General features: G+C 51.4%; 5 protein-coding genes across 5 annotated transcripts; 3 read left to right on the top strand and 2 right to left on the bottom strand.

Moving 5' to 3' along the window:
- Positions 1 to 2,979: 2,979 nt before the first annotated feature.
- NEUTE1DRAFT_34410 (uncharacterized protein) lies at positions 2,980 to 3,439 on the top strand (the record flags this gene model as incomplete). The annotated part of the gene is made up of 2 exons (XM_009848753.1): positions 2,980 to 3,130; positions 3,240 to 3,439. Coding segments are annotated over 2 exons (351 nt in total), but the record flags the coding sequence as incomplete, so codon positions are not given.
- A 5,008-nt stretch (positions 3,440 to 8,447) lies between these two features.
- Positions 8,448 to 11,903, top strand: NEUTE1DRAFT_127609 (uncharacterized protein; the record flags this gene model as incomplete). The annotated part of the gene is made up of 1 exon (XM_009849710.1): positions 8,448 to 11,903. One exon carries the CDS (start codon positions 8,448 to 8,450, stop codon positions 11,901 to 11,903), a length of 3,456 nt encoding a protein of 1,151 aa, XP_009848012.1.
- Positions 11,904 to 13,478: 1,575 nt separating this feature from the next.
- Positions 13,479 to 15,358, bottom strand: NEUTE1DRAFT_76302 (Palmitoyltransferase PFA3; the record flags this gene model as incomplete). Its single annotated transcript, XM_009849709.1, has 2 exons — positions 13,479 to 15,124; positions 15,198 to 15,358. 2 exons carry the CDS (start codon positions 15,343 to 15,345, stop codon positions 13,479 to 13,481), a joined length of 1,794 nt encoding a protein of 597 aa, XP_009848011.1.
- A 1,945-nt stretch (positions 15,359 to 17,303) lies between these two features.
- Positions 17,304 to 18,380, top strand: NEUTE1DRAFT_144164 (uncharacterized protein; the record flags this gene model as incomplete). Its single annotated transcript, XM_009849708.1, has 2 exons — positions 17,304 to 17,352; positions 17,447 to 18,380. 2 exons carry the CDS (start codon positions 17,304 to 17,306, stop codon positions 18,349 to 18,351), a joined length of 954 nt encoding a protein of 317 aa, XP_009848010.1.
- Positions 18,381 to 20,940: 2,560 nt separating this feature from the next.
- NEUTE1DRAFT_119929 (uncharacterized protein) lies at positions 20,941 to 22,889 on the bottom strand (the record flags this gene model as incomplete). The annotated part of the gene is made up of 3 exons (XM_009849707.1): positions 20,941 to 22,313; positions 22,364 to 22,488; positions 22,552 to 22,889. 3 exons carry the CDS (start codon positions 22,887 to 22,889, stop codon positions 20,941 to 20,943), a joined length of 1,836 nt encoding a protein of 611 aa, XP_009848009.1.
- Between the last annotated feature and the right edge of the window lie 1,072 nt (positions 22,890 to 23,961).

Genomic DNA, 23,961 nt, shown 5'->3' with positions numbered 1-23,961 from the left:
TTTTTTTTTTCCCCTTTTTTTTTTGGGGGGGGGGGGGGGGGGCTTTTCTATCGGAAGGAATACTATTGACGTACAGTGATGGACATGATGAGTCGCAAAAGCAATCCATTTCTGGTAGGCACCTAGTAAGGTGTCTTCTGTTCGTCTGAAAACTCGCACAGTCTCGAGGTGATACTACTACATTCGCAACGGCAGAGTCACATGGCGGATCCATAAAACCCCACCTGTAACGACGGGATAGCCCGTCTCCTTCCCACAATGTTCTTGTTACATACTCTAGTGTAGTGGGTTGGGGGACAGTTGCTCTCAGATGTGGGATGTAAGTGACGGTAGACAAAGTTGAGAGAGCTAGACCGAGCATAGGAGATATGATACTTGTTCTTACACGGATGCCGAATATAGAGCGCGGTAGCAGTTAAGGAACCGAAGATCAAGGGAATGTGGAATCTTAGTAGAACCAGTATTAATCGAAGTAGTGCACACGGTCTCGCCATCGCACCTAAAAATGGGGTGCTATGAGATAATCCGTAGGTAGACAAGGCTCGAAGACAGAAGCTGATTACATGTTTGGGCAGGTGTAATTTCGCCTTGTCAAAGAAGGACACTGTGTATCTAAAAACGGACTAACGTGGGATCACTACAATGCAACCACCGAAGCATCTACAACAGACTTCCACATGGTGGAGAGATCATAACCATGTTTGGATTGTGCTTCTTGTCTTTCCGCCGTCTTGATAGAACCTGTCTGCATCGCCAAAGTGTAAGTGAAGGCCCGGCGGTCTGGTATGGCTGGTTCGAAGACGAAGCTTCCATCGCCAGATCCAAGCGTAACAATACCAAGCATTATTGGCCGGACAAGGAGTATCCGACAATCAGGAGATCTAGATCAGGGGTATCAATAGAATATTGATCACCTTTTCTAACAATGACGCAACGAGTGGGGAACTCGACGTTTAGGGGTTTACGCGTTTTTGACAAAAACCAAACTGATATATCATTTGTAGAAATTCCACAGCCAGCTTCTAGGTACTAGACGAAACAGTAATTCGTATATTACCATGCAATGTACTGTCTAACTAGCATGGCCGTTTCTGGATGACAGAGGCATAGCAGGTAACCCAGTTTGTTGTCAACGCCTTGTTTTTACTCCTCTTGTGAAGGGGTTTTCGTACAGGAGATCGGCCGACTTGAAACGCGCGTGGTCGTTGAATCAGCGGTCTTGTTGGGATTCGAAGGCATTCAACGCTCCACCACCGTGCGGAAGCCCAACTGGAAGTGTGTGACGCACAGTGACCGCCGAATTGTGCAGATACTTACCTACAGTCGGGTCCCCTGTTCCAGCAACCCCAAAAATTTGGCTAAAGGGGTTGTTCTGACAGGGGGGTTTGCTGGAAGTGGTGTCGTGCACAGACCATTTTCCTTCCAGGCCGCCTAAAAAAATGCACCAAAACTGGCATGCCAAGCCAATTTTCCCTTATTGCGGACCCCGTTTTTCCGATTCACCATACAAATTAACAGCAAATCTGTCTCTCCGGGGTTGCTAGTTGTCCGGTTGCGCTTACTAGGCAAAAAATGCCAGATTTCGCTATAGGGGTTGCTACAACAGGGGGGGTTGCTCGTACTGGGGGTTGCTTGAACAGGGGACCCGACTGTACTAGCAAGAAGATACCGCCTTCTTTTCTCTCTTTCTTTTTTGTTTGTTTCTCGTTTTCATTCGTGTCGTTTTTCACCGGCTACTGCACTTTCTAGGGCTACCGTAGATACTTGCGAGATTGGCAACCGTCAATTCCCTCTTTGGGCGCCGGGCAGAGCATATACTTTACAGGGCAAGCCCGATTCTATGCATTATCGAAACGCACGCAAGTTGGAGTGGTGGGCAATGTCTTCGAGTGTTCACTAACTGAATGTGGACAGACACATCTGCTAGCATATGATGGCTTTACGGAGCGCCGCGTTCGGCCCTGCCCGCCGCTCAAAAGAGGAGATTGACGGTTGCTAATCTCGCGAGTCTCTACGGTATTGAAGTTTAGAGGCCTGTACTGTCTTGCCATCCGCTGCAAGTCATCCGCATGCTGGAACTTGCCAGTCTACGCCAATTGTTGAGTGGTACGCTAAGCTTGCCAGCCACGTCTGCCACATTGGCGCTCCGGCATGCAGGTGCTTTCCCCGATCCGCTAGATTGTGTTTGGGGAGGATGAATCCGACATGAAAGAAAACAAGCAGTAGTAGGGTTATTTCGGTCAATTGCGGTGTCTGGTATCCGAGTCGGTCTTGTCGCGGACCCGGAGCGAGGGGCAACCGACGACAGCCCAGTGAGTGCGGCGCCACGGATCGTGGTCCGATAGCAGGGGGTGTCGACATGCCGGCCGGTCGGCCGGGGGCGGCTGACTTTGTCAAGCGCCGTGCTTGACACCTCTGACCTGGCATCAAACGGTGGCCGCTCAGAACCCAGGCACTGATCATCGGGACTATCCGTCATACGTAGTTATTATCATTTGGATTCAAGGCTTGAAAGCGTCGAAAGTTGCGAGACATGCTTATCATATTTGCGGCGTAAAGTTCACACGAGTCGCAGCATACTTCTTGGCATCTGAAGATAAATGGAAGTGCGGAATAGTTAGCACTCATGGCACGCTCCCGTAACGAACAAGTGCTGCGTCTCGTACTGGTTATTTGCTGGAAAATTGGGTTCGTGGTGCTCACCTAAACTTCGGCGTTCAGTCATGGCCTCATAAACCAACATTCTGGCGCTAAACACAAAAGCCAGAGGCTGCTGTAGCAAAATGTCGGTGAGTCGGAAATGGTCTGTATGTATGAAGCTATCGGGTACCAATGGGCCACCGTCAGCCCTTGCATCGTGTATGTACGTACCCGGGAATCCGGGAATTAAATCCATCGGTGTGAAGATAAAGAGTTACTACAGGAAGCAAGCAGCAGCTGCCTTGACTTCTATGCTAGGAGGCAGCAACTTCGGTCGAAACCTGCCGTTGGCGTGCTGCTCAGCTAATTAGTGCTGCCAAAGTTGGTCGTATCCGAAAGAAGCGCTGTCGGCTGCTTGCTGATGTGAATTTGGCTCCGCGAGGGAATGTTTCGCTGGCCCTCGTCACTCAATCTGAGACAACGGATGAAGGTATTTGACGGATGTGAGAATATCAAAACCAAGACTCGGCGAGGAGCGAGTCGCGTTGGAGGCTACCTTGTCCGTTTTCCGTTTCGGCGACTTGGCCAAACTATACCAGCATCCTTTACATACCTTGCGTCAAAACCCCCCATTGGCATGAAGACATTCAGGACTGCTCAGCCGCATGTTATTGACAAGGGCCTCGCGACCGGGTGCCCGGCATCGAAGACGGGGAGAGAGGGAGATGGCGCTGTAGTTCCCTGTTTGTCAACTTCTGGGAATGCCGCGGCTACAACCACATGGGTGAGCTCCAGATGATTGGTCCTCACCCGTGAAACGTGCTGTTGAAGATCCTGCTGCATCACATCCCGGGTACCATACTACCTCCAATCGAAACGCGCGATAGCCCGAGGAGCCTTCTCTCGCTTCAATTTCTTCCATGACTACGGCGGCTCATCAGTGAGTGGCTTGCGGGTTTGTTCAATCGTACAACGGTCAACAGGGGCTGTGGCTCCCTGAAAACCCATATACTTGGATCACCATGTGGGTAACGGAAGAGCGCTGAGAAATTCTTGTCTGTCACGAGGTATAGACAAGACAGACCCCCGTCCGTGCCGCATGGAAATTCGATACGGTTGGGAATTGTTGATTCTGAGAATGAAGTCGGCTCGGCTCAGCTTCCTCAAATGAGCGACAGGATTCGTGCTTTGGTAACCGAAGGTAGTTTAGTGTAGGTGAATGGAAGGAACACAGGTCCCGTAGGGCAACTCTCTTGATACCCAGCGATATTGATCTGTTTGTGCGCGAGGTGACGATTTGATAACACGAGTGTCGAAATGCACGAGAGATCTGACGATCATTAGCCAAAATCCTCCTTGCAACTAAGTGTGGGGGGTGAAAAACTTAAAGGGCTAGGTAACTGCGACAGCCAATCTAATAATGGGTAGTGACAGTGAGATCACGCCGTCTCTTTCAACAAAACCGTTTCAATGGTGATTTCCCGCCTGCCAAGACTCATGTTTCAGAATTGCTGATTCTTCCCTCAGTTGATCTTGATACCTTAGGCTTCGGTCATTTGGGGTAGGTAAACATCAGGTCATCCCTGGAGCCTTGACCCCTCTCCTCTGTCCATAAGTGGCAGCAGCGATCTGCATAGGAAGAGGAACTTGAAGGCATCCGGCGTGGGGTCAACTTGAGTGTCTCAGAGTGTCAATGGGGAAGAGGAGACGGATCATGAACATACGGTATGATCTGCCATCAGGATGGAACAAATTACCTTTCTTTGCGTTCAGTATGACGGAGTACTTCACTTACATACCTGGCTTGTCCGAGAATCAGACGTACGTACCAGGGCCGTCAGTTCGGAGTAAGGGCGGAGAACAAAGAACCATCTCGTTGGATGCCCTGATTCATATCTTGCAGAGCCGTCTCGATCTTTCTTCTACCCAGCGTTTGAACCCCATCAGGCTCGAGCTGAACAAGGCGCCGGGTGATGACAGTCATCGAAGTCGACGGCCCGGGACCGCATGGCCGGCACCAGGAGATATATTACGGACAAGGACTCTAGGTTACCGTTTGGTCCTCGTCTTGTTTCCAATTCGGTACCCGATTGGTTGCGGCAGCTTTATGTCAATTCGATGAATTTCGCGACTGTCACTCACCAACCAGCCTATCATCAATCACAGTCGTGCCTGCACCCACCTCATTTGGATCTAATGTCTTTGAAGCCTGAGTACGTACCTTGGCACATTGCGGGGGGCCTCGTGTGTGAGATAATTTCACACCCTTTGCTAGGCACGTGTAGTCTATAATTTGAAAGACAGTCTGTGGTTAGGGCGACAGACAGAAGTCAAGGAACCAAGTCCCAATCAGACGTGATTCGTCGATAAGGGTCAATGTGGCACCGTTTAGGGGGATTTTCTCCCATCCCAGTTGCTGTCCATCATACACTAAACACCAAAAGGGGGCTCCTGAACGATCGTTACAAGCAGTGCCTGACGGCGCACGTCTGACCTCACTGCACTGAAGCGAGCTGAAGGAAAAAAACAGCGGTACGTACCTGGCCCCGTTCATAGGTCGCCTATCAGCGTTCATCCAAATTTGCGGTAGCCCTGGCGACAGGGACAGGGAAAGACTTGGACGACCCGGGACAGCTCATCTGATCGGCTTCGACTGTGAAATGTTCCGATGGATTTGGAGAGATGCTAGTCTTACCAGTCTTCCCCACGAGTCCCTGATGAACCTAAACCAATGTACTATGTAGTGTAGATCATCCGCGACGGCCCTGTCATCCAGTGAGGGGGTGCCATGGAAGGTAATGAGGCTACCGTTGTAGCCCAATTCACCCCCATACGCTCAGGTATGAGACGGATAGCTCCCAGCCTAACTCTCGGCCACACGACGTGGACATCCACTGCAGTCAGACAGACATTGGGAGTAGGAAGGCGGGAGGGGCCAAGTAGTGAATATGAAAGAAAGGGGAAGGAATGATGGAAAGGAGAAGGGAAGGTAGAAGCTCGACGCTACAGTATTTCGGATATACGGATGCGCTAGGTAGGCACAATGAGCCTGGCACGCCTGGGCATTCGTCGCAATTGGAAGAGGGAGCTCTGGGCGTGCTTTCAGAATTTTCTTTGCTGCAAAGATTGCTGCCCACAGCTGCCGTATTCCGTCCAAACTCGTGCGGGTTTTGGCATAGCGCTCGCGTGCAATAGGTTCGTGGGAATCCCTTGCTCCGTCATTTGCCTCCGCTGCCAAGGTCCGCGGAACCTCCACGCTTTGACATGCAACCACTGGACTGGTACGCACCACTGTAGGTTACCGCATCTTCTCACTTGTAACGGAACTCCTCAATCGGGGAAGAAGGCCACACCTTGTGCGGGCGTTTTGAGCTTGCTCTTAGCTGCATATGCAGCAATATGCCAACTGGATTGGCTAGTAAGCCTTAAGTTGTATCATCTATAAAACATTTTCGTTACAAGTGAGAAGATGCGGTGGGTGGTAGGATGGAACATACAGCTTACGCTAATACAGAGCGCCAATTCCCTGTAATATTTTCTGTATGGTGTCCTGGTAAGTATTTCTCCGTTATGCTTTTGCATTTCTGTAATTTTCACTGTTCACTCTTGCGGTGGCACTGTGCACCGCAGTCTGACACTTGTAATCTGGGGGCGCACCTTCCTAGGTACTACCCACCCTCATTAGTTCCGAGTCTCCACCGATGTGGATGTCCAGTATGGATAGTAGTAGGCGGCCCCCTTCTGCCCCAAGCTCCCAGGATTAGGACCACTGCGGCGGACAGAAGCAACACAAAGCAAGCATTCTGAACAAAAGAAGCACCGATCGTATTTCGGCCACCCTCGCTCCCGCCTGCACCGCAACCACTACGACGCCAATAAGGTTTGCTCGACGAAACCTCACCTTTACGACATCACCTCGACTCGGGCCACTCACCTTCGAATTCGATACACGGCGGGCACAGTACGTGAAAATTTCATTTCAGCTGCTCAATGCCGTCGATTACTGCACCGACACTGAACCCACCTGCGACTCCAACTTTGAAATTCTGCTTCCATCGGGTTTTCCACTTTTTGATCTCTTCAGTTGCATTTCAGACCATAACGGAACCCCCAGGGTAGGGGCAGGGCAAGGGCAGTTACACCCGACCACTACCGACTTGCAATACTACTGTACCTCGACACACTACATTGCGCCCCAAGCAATACATGCACCTTTTTTGATACCGTCGCTTGTTATCCCGAACCATACACAATACGTCCATATCCACATATCTATCTATACGCTACGTGGTACTTTACGACGCCCATCCACCTCTTTCTCATCCTAATCACTTGTACCGGCGGCCACACACCGTACAATCCTGGCTGACTCTTGCGCGGCTCTCTCGACACCTCTCCCAGCTCTAGCTCTCCGTCCAGCATCCAGCTCAGTCATCTCGAAGGTCCACTGCAACAGAACCCGCCTCATCAGTGCCAGTCATCAATGGATTTATCCACTTTCTGTTCCTCTCTCTGAAAACGAGAAACTCGACGCTGCTCCACCATCACCTGGCTACCCTATCATTGCCGCCGTTAACAGCCCCGTCACCGCCGACCTGTCACTCTACTATCTCCCGCCGGCTTCCTCGAGGCTCTCACCACTTTTCCAGCTTGATTCTGCCTCTTCCTCCTGCTACTAACTACGTGGTGTATACCGCTGCTAGTGGGCGCATCCCTGGCCCTTCAAGCTGCTTGCCCATTCTCCAAGCTCACCACTACCCAAAGAAGGAAGACGACATCAGGGTCTGGGCGGCTCAACCACGAAGCGCAGCGCGGATACCTGCTACGTACCCAGAAGCGCAAACGCCGGTTCGCGTAAATTAGGCTCTGGGCAAGCCATCAAGCAAGGAAGGTCCGAGGTTGAGGTAGCAAAACGGGAGCCCGCCTCAACAGGAAACCAAGGGATCATACTGCAGCGCTTCATACCACACAACGCCGTTATTAGCTACAGCATCCGACGGGCCAATTCGAACCCAGCAGTCCAAGTACCCGTACTCACTGGACCGAGCGGCTTCCACCCAACGTATCCAACGTATCCAACGTCTCTTGGCCGTCAGGGTGGATCACCGAGCTGCCCCCTCCCCTTACTCTCCAATCCTGGACGGTTCCCAAATAGGAGCAGCTTGCATACGGCTGCCACCTCATCATTCTGCCGTGGGTTCACAGACCGTCACAAAACGGCGGCGGCGGCCCATACCTTACCCGCCCCTTCCTCGCAAAATCCTACACCTGCCACTGCATGCTTCGAGGTCTCCCGTGTACAATACCTGGGTCCAACCCGTACCAGTACAACCGCCATACTTGCAACCTGCCTGGTATCTAGCTACTTACCTGCCTTACAGGCTACTTAGCTCGACCTGCTGCTCAACCCCCGTACGCCTCATTACCTTTGCTTCCTCACTTGCTGACTTGTGCGTGAGAGCAAGAGAGAAAACGCCAGAGTGGGACTCGGTCATCGTCCACAACCATTCGCTATACCTGCTACAAGACGTCCCCTCCTGGAATCCACGCCTTGCCAGACCCTTCGACATCTATATATCTTTCCCCGCACTCTTCCTTTACCACCATAGGGGACCCAGCTTATTCTGACAACGCCTGGAAGATGCGACGAAAGACTTCTCATCACACATAATCCCGGTTTTTTTTTTTTTTTTTCTCCTTGGTCGTGGCACAACCCATCAGGAAAAGACTTGGTCCATCACTTTGTTCGTTCAAGCTTGTTTGCAACGGCTTTGCCCCTAGGGGATCTCTCCCTTTTACCCAACATCATGTCTTCAACTACAGAGGCTCTCTTGGTTTCTCAAAACTCCCCTTCGACTTTGCCCCAGGCCATATCCCGAACCATGGCCTCAAATACCTCACCATCGCGGCGGGCACGTCCTGCTCAGGTTCAGACAACTCTCACGCTACAGCCCCAGGCTTTCACCAATGTATCTCCGCTGTCCGCCATAAGCACGTCGTCTGCCTCACCCACGTCACAACAGCCCTCTCCGGCCTTGACACCAGACACAGCCGGCGCCATATTCACAGAAAGCAGCTCCCTTCAGGGTTCCCCTGCGACTTTCGTATCTTCTACGACAAAGGGGATGGACTCTTACGCTTCTACGATTAAGGGAATGGAGGAACCAGTTACGCCTCTTAACCTCCCCGAGCCACTGGCCCCGGCCCCCTTGTCATCGAAGAAAAGCAGCAACTCGCTAAAAAGGAATGGAGAGAAAATCGGCGAGAAGATCCCCAGGCAACAGAATGCTATGGGCGAGGCTCTGTCCAAAAGTAGCTTTGCGGGTAGTCTGGTCCGTCGTGCTTCAAACACAGTGAACAAAGCGCGCGACATACTTACACGAAGAGCATCAATGAACATTGTCAATCGGGATGCTGACCCGATGGTGGCGTCTTTGCGCCGTGGGAGCAACACCTTCCCACTCGGGGAACACAACTACAGAGGTCACTTGCTGGAATCAGATGATGAGTGTGCTATAGATGACGCCGGTCCGTTGGACGGGTTGCGAGACGCTCAAATTCCCCTGAGCATTGGACCCGAGATTCCGGTTGCTTTACGCCAAGGTGTCATGTTGAAGAAAATCAGCAAGAAGAAAAAGGAAAAGAGAATCACCCTTACCCTTGATCCAGACACTTCCAAGATATGGTGGGACAAGAGTCGAACAGGGAGAAAGTCTGTGTTCATCGATGACATCAAGGAAGTAAGGACAGCCGAGGACATTCGACAGTACCGTCTTGACGCCGGGGTTGAAGAATCTGAAGAGCCCAGGTTTTTCTCGATCCTGTATACAGTCCCAGAAAAGTCAGGAACCAAGGTATTGCATCTCATTGCCCTGAATTCCACTGACTTCCGCAATTGGACCACGACACTCGACGCTATACTTCAGTATCGCCAGGATTTCACGACAAACCTGATGGCCTCCAACGAAAAGGCCGTCCACGAGTTCTGGCAACGACAAATGAGAAAGAAGTACGCAGATAGGGTCATTCCGGCTGAAGGCGAGACCATTGAACTTCCCGACATTGAGAGAATCTGTCGCTCTCTTCACATGCACCTATCGCCAACAGAAATTCGCGACAACTTTAACGCTGCTAAAGCTGCCAAGGCTACCTCCAACGGGGTCTGTGATCCCACTTCCCCCTCCAGTTTGAACTTCAACGAGTTTAAAGAGTTCGTGCGGCTATTGAAGGCGAGGTCTGAGATCAGCCACGTCTTCAAGAATCATACTACCAACCCTAAAGCAGGGATGACGAGGCAAGAATTCATACACTTCTTGAAGGAGATTCAATGCGAAGACGTGGAGGAAGATTCTACGCATTGGAACAATATCTTCTCTCAGTTCGCGCGTAGACGCAGGTCCAAAGATGCCGAGCAGACCATCAGCGGGGACGAGTCATTGACCATATCTGAGGCTGGCTTCACTGGATTTCTCACTTCGCATTTCAACAGTTTGCTCATCCAGGAGCCATCCGAATATGTTCTCGACCGACCAATGAATGAGTATTATATCTCAAGCTCACATAATACATATCTTCTTGGTCGCCAAGTCCGTGGAATCTCCAGTGTCGAAGGCTATATTTCGGCACTTGAGCGTGGTTGCAGATGCGTTGAAGTCGACTGCTGGGACGGCCCGAATGACGAGCCTTATGTGTCACACGGCCATACCTGGACCACAAGGATCAAGTTTGAAGAGGTGATCAAAACCATCAACAAGTATGCCTTTGTCAAGTCTCGCTTCCCTCTCTGGATATCGCTGGAGGTCCGCTGTAACGCTGCGACTCAGGCCAACATGGCAAAGATTATGATTGACATATTTGGCGACAAGCTTGTCCGGGCACCCCTCGATCCATCCTCGGATCGACTTCCCTCACCGTCTGACTTGATTGAGCGCATCCTCATCAAGGTCAAAAAGTCTCAGCCAGTACCTAACGCACCATCTGAGGAGTCGCTGAAGACTGAGCGACCTGGTCGGCGGCGCGGCAACAGCCTACCCTCACCTTATCAGAGGCCGTCACCTTTACCATCTCCCATGGATAACACATCCGTCGCTGTTCCTGGAAGCCCCTCGTTGAGTCCAAGTCCGATGTTGCGAGCGACACGGCAGATTAACACCATCACGGAAGGCGAGGTTCATTCCCACGGAGGGCCTAGCAACAGCCCCAGCGAATACGAGAGCGATGCTGAAAAGGATTCGGGGAAGAAGGTGATGAGCAAAATCAACCCTATCCTCGGTGAACTGGGCGTTTATTGCATGGGCGTTCACTTTGATGGGTTCGACAGCCCCGATGCGAAAAAGTTCAACCACATCTTCTCCTTCAAAGAAAAGACCTTTGCTGAGAGAAGCCAGCCGGGTGAGGCAAAGCGTGCTTTGTACCGTCATAACATGCGCTATCTCATGCGTGTGTATCCGAACGGAGGTCGGATATCTTCTAGCAACTTTGACCCGCTCCTCTATTGGAAGCGCGGGGTTCAAATGGCAGCACTGAACTGGCAAACATTCGATCTGGGGATGCAGCTGAATCAGGCTATGTTTGATAGTGGCACCGACCTGTCCGGTTATGTTCTTAAACCCCTCGAGGGACGTCAGATTCAAGTCGTCCCGACGGATGCTGCCGGGCAGCTATCGGGTAAAAGACCACGGAAGAAGATCTCGTTCAAGATCGAGGTCATCTCTGCGCAGCAGTTGATGAGGCCATTGAATCTTCCCAAGGGGCGGACGCTTGATCCCTACGTCGAAGTCGAGATTTTCCTGGCCGATGACAAGAGGAATAAGCAAGATGGTGCCACAAATGCACCAGCTCAGGAGACGCAGCTGAAATATCGCACCGACATCGTCAAAGACAATGGCTTCAACCCCGTTTTCAAAGGCAATAACTCTTATGAGTTCATTGTTACCACCAAGTACCCTGATCTCATCTTTGTGCGCTGGAGCGTGAAGCTTGGCGACAACAAAGGATACAACGACCGCAGCCCTCCCCTGGCGACTTTCACAGCTAAGCTTGGCGGCCTCAAGCAAGGTTACCGCACGATACCGCTGCTTGATCACAACGGGTATAACTACCTATTCTCGACCCTCTTCTGCAAAATCACCAAGAGCCAGCCTACCGATATCATGGTTACCTACTCCAGTGAAGTTCCAAGGAACAGTGTTAGCAGGATCAAGAACATTTTTAATCAGTCCGGCATTAGCCCCAAATCCAGCATGGATAGTGGCCGGACCTGAGTTGTTTCATGCGGTTCGTTTCGGTACTGTATCAATATCACCATTTTTCCTTCCATTGTCTATTACGGATGTATTCGATCATCTCGAGCGACCATGTATCATTTACTATCTCGGAGCACTGCACGAGCTGTTTTATCTTGTGTGGGAAGCCGCATGTTTCTGCTCCATTCTCCAACTGTCTCATTGTTTGTGATCTAGCACATATACCTATACCCCCAATTTCCAAACATTCCCAGATCTAGCGCTGAGTGTTTCGATCCGATTCTCTTGTGAGGATGTTGTCATTTCTTCCTTGTCGTTCGGGCGGGCAGAGTCTCTTCTATCATTAGGGTTGCATTTAGGACTGAACGGTTGGTGTATCAAGTCTCTGCTTTCTTTTCATCACAATGCATTAACTCTTGTTTGGCAGCGGGTTTCTGTTTGGATTACGGCAACGTCAACACCGAGAGGGCTGCTTTTGAGGTCTTTATCGCGCGAGGCAAACTTTAGAGAAAGGGATCAGAAGGCTGGGCTAGCTTAAAGAAAGCAGGGAAAGAGAAAAGTGATATCGTTTTCTATTTTGCACCTCTTCGCGCCGCTGAATCAATTTCCTTTGTCCGGCGGTGGCGAGGAGGCTGGGAGAATCCATGGGACAGACATATATCCTGGATGGGAGGAACTCATGTTAATTTCTTCGGAGCATATCAAGGATGCATCGCACTTTGCCACGAGCAAAGAAAAAAGGTATTACATGGGGGAGAGAGGAAAAAAGGCAACGGAAAGCATGGCATGGGGGTTTATCACGAATACACCAAGGGAACCGGAAAGATCAAAGTTAACACTTTACGAGGCACAGGTGGGCGGGCAGGTTCTCACTTTTATGTTTATTTTTATATATATTGGTGCATTGGAGCATCACATGAGCTCGCAAGGCAACTACTACCACCTTCTGTAAGATATGCAAGCATACTGGGAGTTCTTTCAAATTGGTTTGCGGCGGTGGTGACCACAACCTTTGGTTGGTTGTTTGGCCTCGCAACCATGACTTTCTGTTGTTACTCTAATTTCTTTTCATGGCCGTTATTTTTATTCAACCCTGTTTTGGCTATAGCTACAGGTTTTTGTGGTTTGCTTAGGTAGCAATGAACCCAGGCGCACTGGTGTGCCGAATTTTGGTTTCAAGATCCGGTGCTCAGGGGCATGTAAACAAATACACGGACAAGAGCTTCACTCATAGCGAGCGACTCTTGGTATGGTAGAGTCTCAGGCTCAGGATATTCGCCCATCTTGATATTAATACCAAGCCCATGTAAATGTTTGGCTTGCTCGACATACATGGTACCTAACCTAAAAGCCTAGCTCTAAACACCACAACGCCGCGTGAACCGACCTGATCCTGCTCCTTTCGCCCACGCCTAAAAGGCTTTGAAACTTCATATATATATTGTTGATGTTTGTCCAAGAAGTACTTTGCGCTATAGTATGGTACGTTTCGCTAAAGCCATATCGGGAAAACTAAGTAGTGTGATGATATTAAGAGATGGACGTGAAAAGAAGAAAAGAAGAGAAGAAACAGGGATCACAGGCACTTCTCCATCAATCCACGCCATCATCATTCGACCTTCCCTCCCCATTCCTCGCGCTCCCACCAAATCCCCCAGCAGGAGGACTTATAGGACTAATGGGACTCCTCGCTCCCCCAGGCCGTCCATGCGCAAGCAATCCCACTCCGCTTGCGCCGGCAGGGCGACCCCATCGCCCGTTTGTTACCACATTCAGGGCACTTTGCTCCGCATCCTCCTGTTTGCGGTCAGCATCTTGGAAGTAGTCCTCGTCGTCATCGTCATCATCATCAACGTCGTCTTCTACTACTAGAGTACGGCCTGCGGGACTCAGTCTGCTCATGGCTACGTCGTGTTTGCCATATATTACTGGTTCATCATCGGCGTACATGTTGGGATCGCGGCCCAGGATTCGGTCGGCTTTGCTGGGTGTGCGTCGTGAAGGGGTGAATGACGGGCTACTGGAGTTACTGTTGCGCTGTGTTTGTGGCTGAGAGGAGGGCTGCAGGTAGTGACGACCCGCACCACCTTGTGGTTGTTGTTGTTGGTTGGGCGGCGTCCATGTAGGTGTATATACAGGCGTAATATCGTCGTCGTCGGCTGGGCCCCATCCGGCTTGTCGCTCCCGCTGCCGTTGCTCTTCGCGCTCCCGAGCGATACGATCGCGTGCCTCGATCCACTTCGGGTTCGGCTCCCAGCTCCAACCGTCGCCGATGGTGGTGCATACCGGGAAGGGCCATAGCCAGGCGTTGGTACCAAAGAGATGCAGCAGGTTGCGCGGTGTCCCGAGATCGAAAGCGTGGGGCAGCTTGGTCGAGTCCTGCTCATCCAAGTAGTCTTCGTAGCGTTTACGGGCGCGTATATGTTCCATTTCGTCGTATGTAAAGCGGCGGGAGCCTGCCTGGAGTTCAGGATTGTGCTGGGCGGCAAGATCGTTGCGTTGGGATGAGCCCGAAGGAGTCGTCATCCGTCGCATCTCTTCACCTTCCTCTGGTCGTGTGACTCCTGGAATGGTGTTTTGGTGGATGTCCAGTAGTTGCTGACCATATTTAGGCAGCGCAATACCTTGGCCGGGCGTATGTTGGTTGACGTAGGTCCTTTGCATCGATTCGCGCAGCGGAGACAGATAGCGCGTTTTCTCTAAACATTCAATGGTGGTCTGTCCACGGGAAGCCAGGTATATATGCCATCCGCAAAAAGCGGACAGGACGATACCGATAATTCCAGAGATGACGGAAAGCATAATGTAGTTGACTGGCATGAGGGTTTCGACGTAGGTGGTATTGCTCATAATCTCCTCCCACACCCACGATGCCGAACCGGCAAAGCTGACCCAGCAAAAAAGTGATGTATAGATGAGGAACAGCAAAAAGGCCTTGTGATTGCGCAGGCCAACACATGTTGCAAGCCACGGACAGTGGTGGTCCATTTTCAGAACGCAGCGTCGGCATGTCGAGCAGTGGTGAGCGCGGTCGGGCTTTCGTGCCTGGCACTTTTTGCAAAATCGGAATTCGCCGTTGGACTTGACGGTGAAGGAGGTGGCAGTAGGGGGCGCTTGTGTAGGGAGGGTACTGTAGCCATACTCGTTGGTGGTGCTCCCGGGCGAAGTGAAGACAGCGTATGTGTAGCACCAGTTGGCGAGGAGGTAGAGAACGACGGCGATGAAGCCATAGGAGTGACCTGTGGGGGAAGCGAAGCATAAGGTTAGCAGGCGCAACAACGATGTTGACAACCGGGGAGAGGGTCAACCTACCTAGCCAAGTGACGCGAGATGGGGTCGTACTAAGCGAGACATCGACATAGACGGCCCAGCTTGTCATAGTGTAAACGAAGGCGAGGGGAAAGTAGGTGACGCATGTGCAGCAGTAGCGCTCGAGTTTTCTGGCCCAGCGGCGCGCCATGGTAGCGGATAAGGAAGAAGGGGAATCGAGGGCGGTCGAGGTGGAAGACGTTGTGTGTGGCGTTGCGTCCATCAAGGATCATGTCTCTGTAGAAGGCAGTCGCGATCTTGAGTTGTGAAGTAAACGATGGACCCGAAAAGTCGGGCTATTGGATAGAATGACTGCCGGATGAACCGTGGTCGAGTCGTGCGTTAAGGTAAGCTCGTTTCGAGGGTCGGGGATCTAGAACAGAGTCCGTGATCGCGAATCGAGGCTATCGCCAGTCCATCGTCTGGGGATATCGAGATGCGAATCTGCAGTGTCCAGGCTCTGGTGGCGTGGACAGAATGGAGGGGGGAAACGTGGGAGACGGGGGAGCTCAAGAGGCTGCTTCGGAAAAAGGAATGATCAAAGTAAAGTTGGCGGATGTGGGTGGATGTCGTCGAAAGTCCAAACATCGGTGGCCCAAGGGACTCGCGGAATGGCAAACAGCCATGCAGGGGGGGCGCTTCCAACCGCAATCAGCCTCAACCCTCACATCCAATCAGAACAAGAGCTACTATTGGTTCTCGAAGTCGAAGCAAAAGAACCCTTGTGACATGCATGCCCGTTGGGATGCTGTTGCATTTTCATGTCGAGGTGCCGAACGTTGGCGAACTGCGGCTATCATCACGTTTCAACAAAAAAAAAAAATGAAGACAACGACGTTGACGTATCATGTTGTAGAGGTAGGATCGGCATCCAGCTCACCAACTACAAAGTACAAATGTATCAGCTTTCGGGGGCTTCATGTTTGCAACTGTTCAACTGCCCTTTGACTCTGTCTGCTCCTAGGCCAATCATGCGACCGGATGAAATGAGTTTGGATGTCCAACTTCCATTGTCAGGGGTGAACGGGGTAAGTTGGCAGTTGCAGCGATCCACTGTAAATTAAGCGGTGGGTCTTCCATCAAAGTGACAGGCTGAGCAGGCGTCGAGTTTCCTCTAGTTTTTGACTCGCGGGCAATGATGCAAAGTCTCATGATCTTGGTGATCCAGTGCCTGATCAAAGCTTAGATTGCTGGCCAAGGCCATTGCTGGATGTTGCGGTGACACTTGAAAGGGTTGTGTGATCATGAAGAGACATATTCAGGAGTACGTTCCACGAACCGTTGCCGAAACGCCTGCAGACGGACACTCCGTGCGTCGCTGATGATGTCGTCCGGTACGTACCCCCTTACCCGGCGCTCCACTGAAACCCCGCCCGAGAGCTCGCTAGTACTGCGCAGTAGGCGGTCCGGATGACGGTCCCGGCAGCGGCCCGGTGCAGTTCAGTCCAGGTCCGTCTCGATTTCCTGAACTTCTTCTCTTCAGTTTGATGGTCTATGTTGAAGGGCCAAACCTGCTGCTTCCTATAATTATCCAGAACACGTTGGAAAGAGCTCGAGGTGATGGTACGATCAACACCAATCGGAGTCTAAGGAAGCTGGCCCTGGTGGACATCACGGAAGGCGGCTCCTGAATGCGGGGGAACTTGGAGCTGAGGCTGACCGTTGGCGGAGGTACGAAGGTAGGTAATTGCAAGGTGTCCTGTCATAGACACATACAGCTGTGCCGCCCAACCAAGCAACAGCGCTCTTCACCACTTTCTGGCTACAGTGACCGCGGTCGCAAACCGCAACAACAACTCTTTAACGCCTACATGAGGTTCACATACCTAACTTCCATCACCAATGCTTTGAATACGTATTGTCTATTCTTGTGCATCTTGTGTGACATCTTCATTATAGTTTTGCTGAATCCATCCTCAAGAAAGCAGTCCTGATCTCGAGTCGCAGAGATAACCTTTTGACGCCTGGCCACGGATACTTCTACCACCAGGAACTGCCCGCTGCCGGAAGCAGTTGCACAACTTCCGGGCGACCCAAATACCGGACTTGACCATCTCGTCACTTAGGAACATCATTAAGCACCAAAGAAATAGCGAAAGCACCAGCAATATGGCAACACCAAAGTTCAACTCCAAGTCGCCCACCATCCGTCGCATCCGTAAGTTCTTTCATTATCATCGTCATCATCATCAACGTCATCTTTCTTCTTCGCTGCTAGACACCAGGACTGATACTTGCTCAACCCATTATAGTCCGCGAAGCCCAAGAACTCTCCGCTTCACCCTCCCCCGATTACACAGCCACTCCGCTCGAATCAGACCTCTTCGAGTGGCACTTCACCCTCCGCGGGCCTCCTAATTCGGTTTACGCCGACGGCATCTACCACGGCCGCATCGTTCTCCCACAAGCCTACCCGCTACGACCTCCATCCTTCCGCTTCGTCACACCTTCCGGGCGCTTCGAAGCCAACCGCGAGATTTGTCTTTCCATCAGCGGCCACCACGAAGAGACATGGCAGCCCGCCTGGGGAGTACGCACCGCCCTGGTCGCACTGCGCTCCTTCATGGAGACAGACCCCAAGGGGCAGCTGGGCGGTCTTGACGCGACGGAAGCCGTGCGCAGGCGGATGGCGACCGAGTCGAGGGCATGGAAGTGTCAGGCCTGCGGGAAGACAAACGAGGAGATTATCTGGGAGTGTGAGGAGGCAGCCAAGGAACACCAAGGGGAAGGTCAGGCCGAGGTAGAGGTGCCGAGCGACTTGAAGATGGGGTGGCGGGACGAGATGGACAAAAACAGTAGCGGTGCGGCAGCGGCGTCGAGATCTGGGGCGCAACAAGACGAGGAGGATACTGAAAGTGCAGAGCTGGCCGAAGGTTTCGTACAAACGGTGCCTTTACCACCTACGCCACAGCCTAGGTCGGTAGGGATTACTTCATCTTCCTCGACTCCAGCGCAACCAGGGCAGGGTGTGCCACAGCCGACGAGGACGATCCCTCTGCCTTCACAGTTTAATCCCCACCCCCAGCCTATGATGCAGCATCGTCACCCACGGCAGGTTAGGGTGAGTAACGACGAGGTGACGTTCTGGATCGACCGATTAATTGTAGTTCTATCCATCGCCCTTGCTGCCATGATACTCAAAGTTTTTCTGGCATAGCTGCCATAATTCATTTTTCAAGGCTTTCTGGTATGCGGTTTGGTTCTGCAGGGCTAGTCTGATTGGTTGTTTTGAGGGTTTACACAGTTGGAATCTGGCGTTTATGGCGATCACAAGGATGACAAGAGTGGATGGATTTTGGAAGGGCGTTTTCCTATGAGATTGGACTTCTCATAAGGGGCATGTGGGCTTGTTTGTTGGAATACCCACGCTTTTAGACGCCTAAGATACATCATGCGATTTAGCATTTGGAGACAATGGAGATTATATGTATACAATAGTACTGGTACAGCGTAAAACCTCGTGCCCTTCCTCATAAAGGTATGGAGGCATGATGTGGACGAAACTAGCTAGTTGGCTGAGCGGACACGAGGCTATCTTTGCGATGATCCAAGCGAGTGCCTACCACGGCATCGGTTCTGTGTGTTTCTTGGGAAAGGGAAAAAAAAAAAGAAGAAGAAGAAGAAAAGAGAAAAAAATTACTCATTCACAAGTAAGCACACATCGGTGCCACTATACACGCATCAAGACTATTTCCACACACACTCACACAGAGATAGAGAGATGATCACGAACCGAACAGATGGACAAGAGGGCATATAGTTGTCTATCTGGCTACAAAACATCACATACGACCATAGATGGTAGAAAACTCGGGATCCCGTCCGCTCTCCCATAGATAAGCTACCAATCGCCAGACTAGTAGTTGGGTCGGTGACGACCAGCGAATCCCTGGTGTTGTATGTTTTTTTGGACTTCTTTTTTGGGACTTCTTTTTTTTTTTTTGTCTTTTTGAAGCCTTCCCTGATCAACTGAAGTACCACCACCTGTTCTCCTCCCTTCTTAGGTTGGTTTCTTTTTGTTGTTCGGTTTTAGTTTCTATCTGCTATTATGGTGTGTGATTTCTGCGTTGGTAAGCGTCGCAAGTATCACGTTGTCTTATTCTCTCTCCCTCTTCGAGATTCGAGAAGCGGTCTGGAATAAACTCTGTATTATTTATCACATGAGGTTTTTTTCTCGGAAATGACAAGTGTGACAGAGATGAATGTAAATAATGGTAGGAGGGTAGATGACTCGCTGAAGTAGCATTTGAAGAATCAAGGTATCTTTACTATGTTTACTTCAACGCGAGGGCCTTTACAGGGTTCGTTGGTTTGGAACGACGTCAGTCTAGGGTGTTAAGCGAAGAGGAAGCGGAAAGTAGTTAGTAGAGAGATTGTGATGACAGAGGAAGGAGCTGTTGTCAGCGGGAGAAGCGAGGAGGGAAAAACGATACAAGGGGGGGTGGAAATACTGTGAAGGCGGCTATCCCAAATGTGACTGTTGGCAGTGGCAGTTGAACGTTGGAAGATTGCTAAATAAACTAATAAGACTTTGAGTGATACAACTGTGAAGTGAACATGTGTGTTTAGGCATTCGAAACAGGTGTCACTTCGTCTCTGTATAGCCAAGAAGTATTTATTCACCGCATTACAGATTTTCGACGCTCCATAGATATTTCATGTCCATCACCATCCTCGAAGCTCGAAGGGTTTGGGTGACGAGAGTGATGGAGACACAGTGGGACTCTTGTCCATCGGTCCTCCGTCAGCGATCCCCCTTTAAGCTGTATACCATGTTCTGTGGCGAGATGTCTTTTATGTCGTAAACAATGAAAGAGACAAGTCAAGGATGAAACGAAGTAGTGACAGATGGTCGTAAATAATCGGTTTATAACCAAGTCAAAAAGTGGTATAGTGGTATTCGCTATGTACAAAATGCAATGCAAGCGTTCCCTTTCCCTATTTTCTTTCATCCCAACTTTGAAGAGGTCTAGTCCATCTCAGGACCTTATTCTTTAAACCCCACTGTGTTAGCGTCTGACTGTCTGCCCGCCCATCAATAGACCAACCGCCTTGGGAACCCTTCCAACAGATCCACCATATCCCATATCCGCCTACTCCTCGCTGTAGCCTTGAAGTGACGAAAACAAAGCAAAACAAAAGCCAAGCAGATTGATTGATTGGCGATGCGACAAAAAGCCACAATTCAAATCCCATCCGTCCATGCCATGTCGTGCCAATGCATGCTAGCCAATTTAAACACGCCCGCCCGCCCGCCTTTCCAGTCTTTCCGACCCACCACAAACGCCTGTTTGGTCCGGCAAGCAAATCGACGCGCTTTAATCTCAGATACCACATGATCAGAGAATGAAAGAAAAAGAAGAGAAAATACATAAGAGTAGTCGCTGGTGGGTTGAGCCCCTAGATCTTAAGAGCAAATAGAAGATTAAAAAAAAAACAAAAGTGTATGTTAAGCTCTAGGTGGTGAGAGCAATGTGAGAAAGTGGCGTGTTGTATAAATTGCGCACACATCATAGTCAGGACAAGAGAAGGTCCGATGCCTTTTACGAGATCGATGCCATCAAAGTTGAACAGGGTAAAATGCCGGAGCATCAAGCTCAAACAGCTGAGTGATACACGCTGTATGATCATGGCAATCTTTCTCGACGGCTGTTCTCTGCTGGCGGACTCGATCTTCAGTCGCCTTCTTTCAGTCCATGGGCCAAGTGCCTTCCCGCCCATTGCGGGTTCCTTATCCTTCACGTCATCATCGAATGACTCCCCAGTCACCCGAGCGTCCACTGCCACCTCCATCAAGGTCGTGGACACTTTTCCTCGGGCTCTTGCCGAAGAGATTCCAGAACCGCAAGGTCTCATCTCCGGCACCCGTCACCACGGTTTTGCCGTCCGGGCTCATGGCAAGGTACAGCACCCGATAAGTGTGACCGGTCAGGCTGGCGACTTGCGTCATGGAAGGGTACTTCCAAACTACTATCTGATTCTGGCTATAACCATGCGTCGAGACGATTTCGTTGGAGTTCTTGGACCAGGCAATATTACAGACCTGACTGCCCGTGTCCACCTCGTTGAGTACCGTGCCGCGAACGGTGTCATGAAAGATGATGCGTCTGTCAGCAGTACCGCCTCCGGAAGCCAGGAGACCGCGTTGATGTGGTGACCAGGCTATCGCTTTGACGGCTGCTGTGTGACCGGAATACTTCCATAGAGGTGTGTCGGAAAGCTTATCCCAAACCATCAACTTATTGTCGTTTCCTCCACTGGCAAGTTGGCCATCGTCGCAATTCCATTTGAGACCACACACTTCCTGCTTGTGACCAACCAGCTTTTTTAGCCACTGATCTGGCGCTCGGACGTCACGATGGTATATTAGGCGATCCCGGGACCCTGACGTGAGAATGTGAGTGTTCCATGCCAATGCTCCAACCCTGCCAGTATGGCCAGTCATCGTTCTTAGCCTTCTTGCTTTCTCAGCATCCCAGATCTGCACCAGTCCTTTATGGGTACCAATAGCAAGGTGTGTCCCCTTTTGTATCCAAGATACGCTGGCCACTGTGTCGTCCTCCAACGTGCACAGCTTGTTAACTCTACTTGTTTGCGCATTCCACATGTAGACGCTGGATCCTAAACCAACGCCCAGGACGTTGGCGCTCCCCCAGTCGACTAGATTCAAGTAGTAGTCGTCTAGCAGCTCAGGGGCGTCCAACACCTTAAATGGTACCTTGCTGATGGCGCGCGGCTGCTTTCGCGGGCTCAGTAAAAGTTGTTGGCTTTTATGTTTTATAGGTGAGAGACTGTAGATTTCTGCCCGGGTGTCCAGGTTGATGCCATGTCGACTTTGTGGCGTCCTTGATGGCGTTGGATGGCCGCCAAGGCTAGCATGTCGTGGTGATAGGTACGAGAACAGGTTCTTGTGAGGTGTAGAGGGGGTAAGGGTTGTCGGTGCTGCCGCGGCTTGGAGCCCATTCCGAGGAGGCGTCTGAGACCTTGTGCCCTCATGTAGATAACCCCGCGATGCTCTCCTATGGTCTGGTGATAAAGACTCGGGGGCAATCTGTGGGACAGTACTCTCAAACAATTCTGATCGAAGCACAGTTGAGAACGTACGGTTTGCTTCCTCGGCTGCGAGATTGTCAGAAAGGCACTCCAGGATAAGACTGGACCATACCTACTTTTCTGAAAATGAAGCTCCCCCTGTGGTGTGCGCCTTTTCTGTCTAGGCGTCGCCGGAGAGCCCTCTTCATGCAAAAGACTAAAACTGGCTTGCAAATCCTGACCGGACCGGGTGGGAATAAACCTGATTAGATGTCAGAGATACAATCCTAATGTCAACAAACATACCACCTCCAGCAGGACATACCTATCTCCATTGATGCGTTGTCGCTTCCTATGCGAACTTGGCCCTGGTGAAGTTTGGCGTTGCTGAATCTCCCGGCGCAAAGCGCTATCAACTGCTTCAACGTCCAAGCTGTTCACATGGTTCTCAGTTCTGGGTGGTGCCCGTGGGTTCCTGGCAATCTCCGTCGGTGGTTCCTCGCGCGAGTTTCCTGATGACGGGGGAGGCGGTGTTTGCAGCCTCGATGATCTCGTTACCCTCGTTGTTGATGGGTGGACTGCCTGGCTGCGGGTTTCATGACTAGACCTTTTGGTACCGGCCGAATGTGCGGCGCGCCCGGAGACGTCGCCGGTGGTCACCATGTTTAATTTCGGGATTCAATACTGTGGTAAACCTGTTGGAACCTGTGTTGCTGATTTGACGTTGAGGAGTAGGTGAGTAGTAGACCGGGTGAGGATGGTCTCTCGAAACCGTGCGACGGCAGACTTAGGTTGGCTTCGTTTGCTTAGAGAGAGGGAAATGCCCGAGTCGGCGGCGGCGACGAGGTCGTGATAGGGTAGATGCAGCACGTGTCGGTTTTATCTGATCGTTCGTCCTTGGCGCACTTGTTGATGTCGTCCCAAGTCTGATGGGGTGAGAAGCCGGTGGGAAGGCAGACAGGTATGGCAAAAAGCGGCGGTGGTGAACGGATCGACAATGCGCTGCAATGAAAGACTACTTCCTGTACTCTGACAGGGACTACAGTTGCTTTAGGCGGGCTGCGGCGCCGGTCGTCGCAAGATTAAAAGTTGTTCGCCGTGATCGCGGGTGTTGTCGCCGTGAAGAGAGAATGTGACTATGCCCACATGCGCAGCGCAAGACGGAAGCTATCGATGTTTGTTTCAATACGGTGGACGTCAACGAGTGGTAATTCCGGGGGGTGGCCTTCTTTCGTCCGCAGTATTGATTTCGGCGATCATAGGTGGTGCAGCAGGGTTGCGCGTCGGAACCGGCTTGTCAATGTTGAAACGGCGATAGCATTGAAGTTGTGGGCGGAGTCGGCGGGCGATGGATTGGACCGGAGGCAAGGTATCGGGATCAGAGGTTGAATGTTGGAACCTGGTGTCGCCTGGTGGTGGTTGTAAAGTCGAGGTAATCTCTGGAAAAGGTAGGCCCCAGGGGGTGGACGGCAGGTGGACGGGTGGGTGGGTGGGTGGGTGGGAGCGGGCGTTGATTGACACTCCCTCACCACTCAACTGACGGACTGACGGAGTCGCGGCAGCCAGACTGAGCCATTCGCGCCAGGCCGCTGACTAGCCGCATTGGGTCAAGCGGGCACTGCAACGGCCCTGTCGCGCACAGGCCATCAAAACATTGGACCCGCCATTGCCTCTCATCGGGCTGCTCTACCTAGTGTACTTGTCCCGGTCAGCGCCGGCCCATAGTCAAATCCAG

This window comes from Neurospora tetrasperma (assembly GCF_000213175.1).
Source record: "Neurospora tetrasperma FGSC 2508 unplaced genomic scaffold NEUTE1scaffold_1, whole genome shotgun sequence".
NCBI classification, from domain to species: domain Eukaryota; kingdom Fungi; phylum Ascomycota; class Sordariomycetes; order Sordariales; family Sordariaceae; genus Neurospora; species Neurospora tetrasperma.
This window is presented reverse-complemented; position numbering and strand designations above follow the sequence as displayed.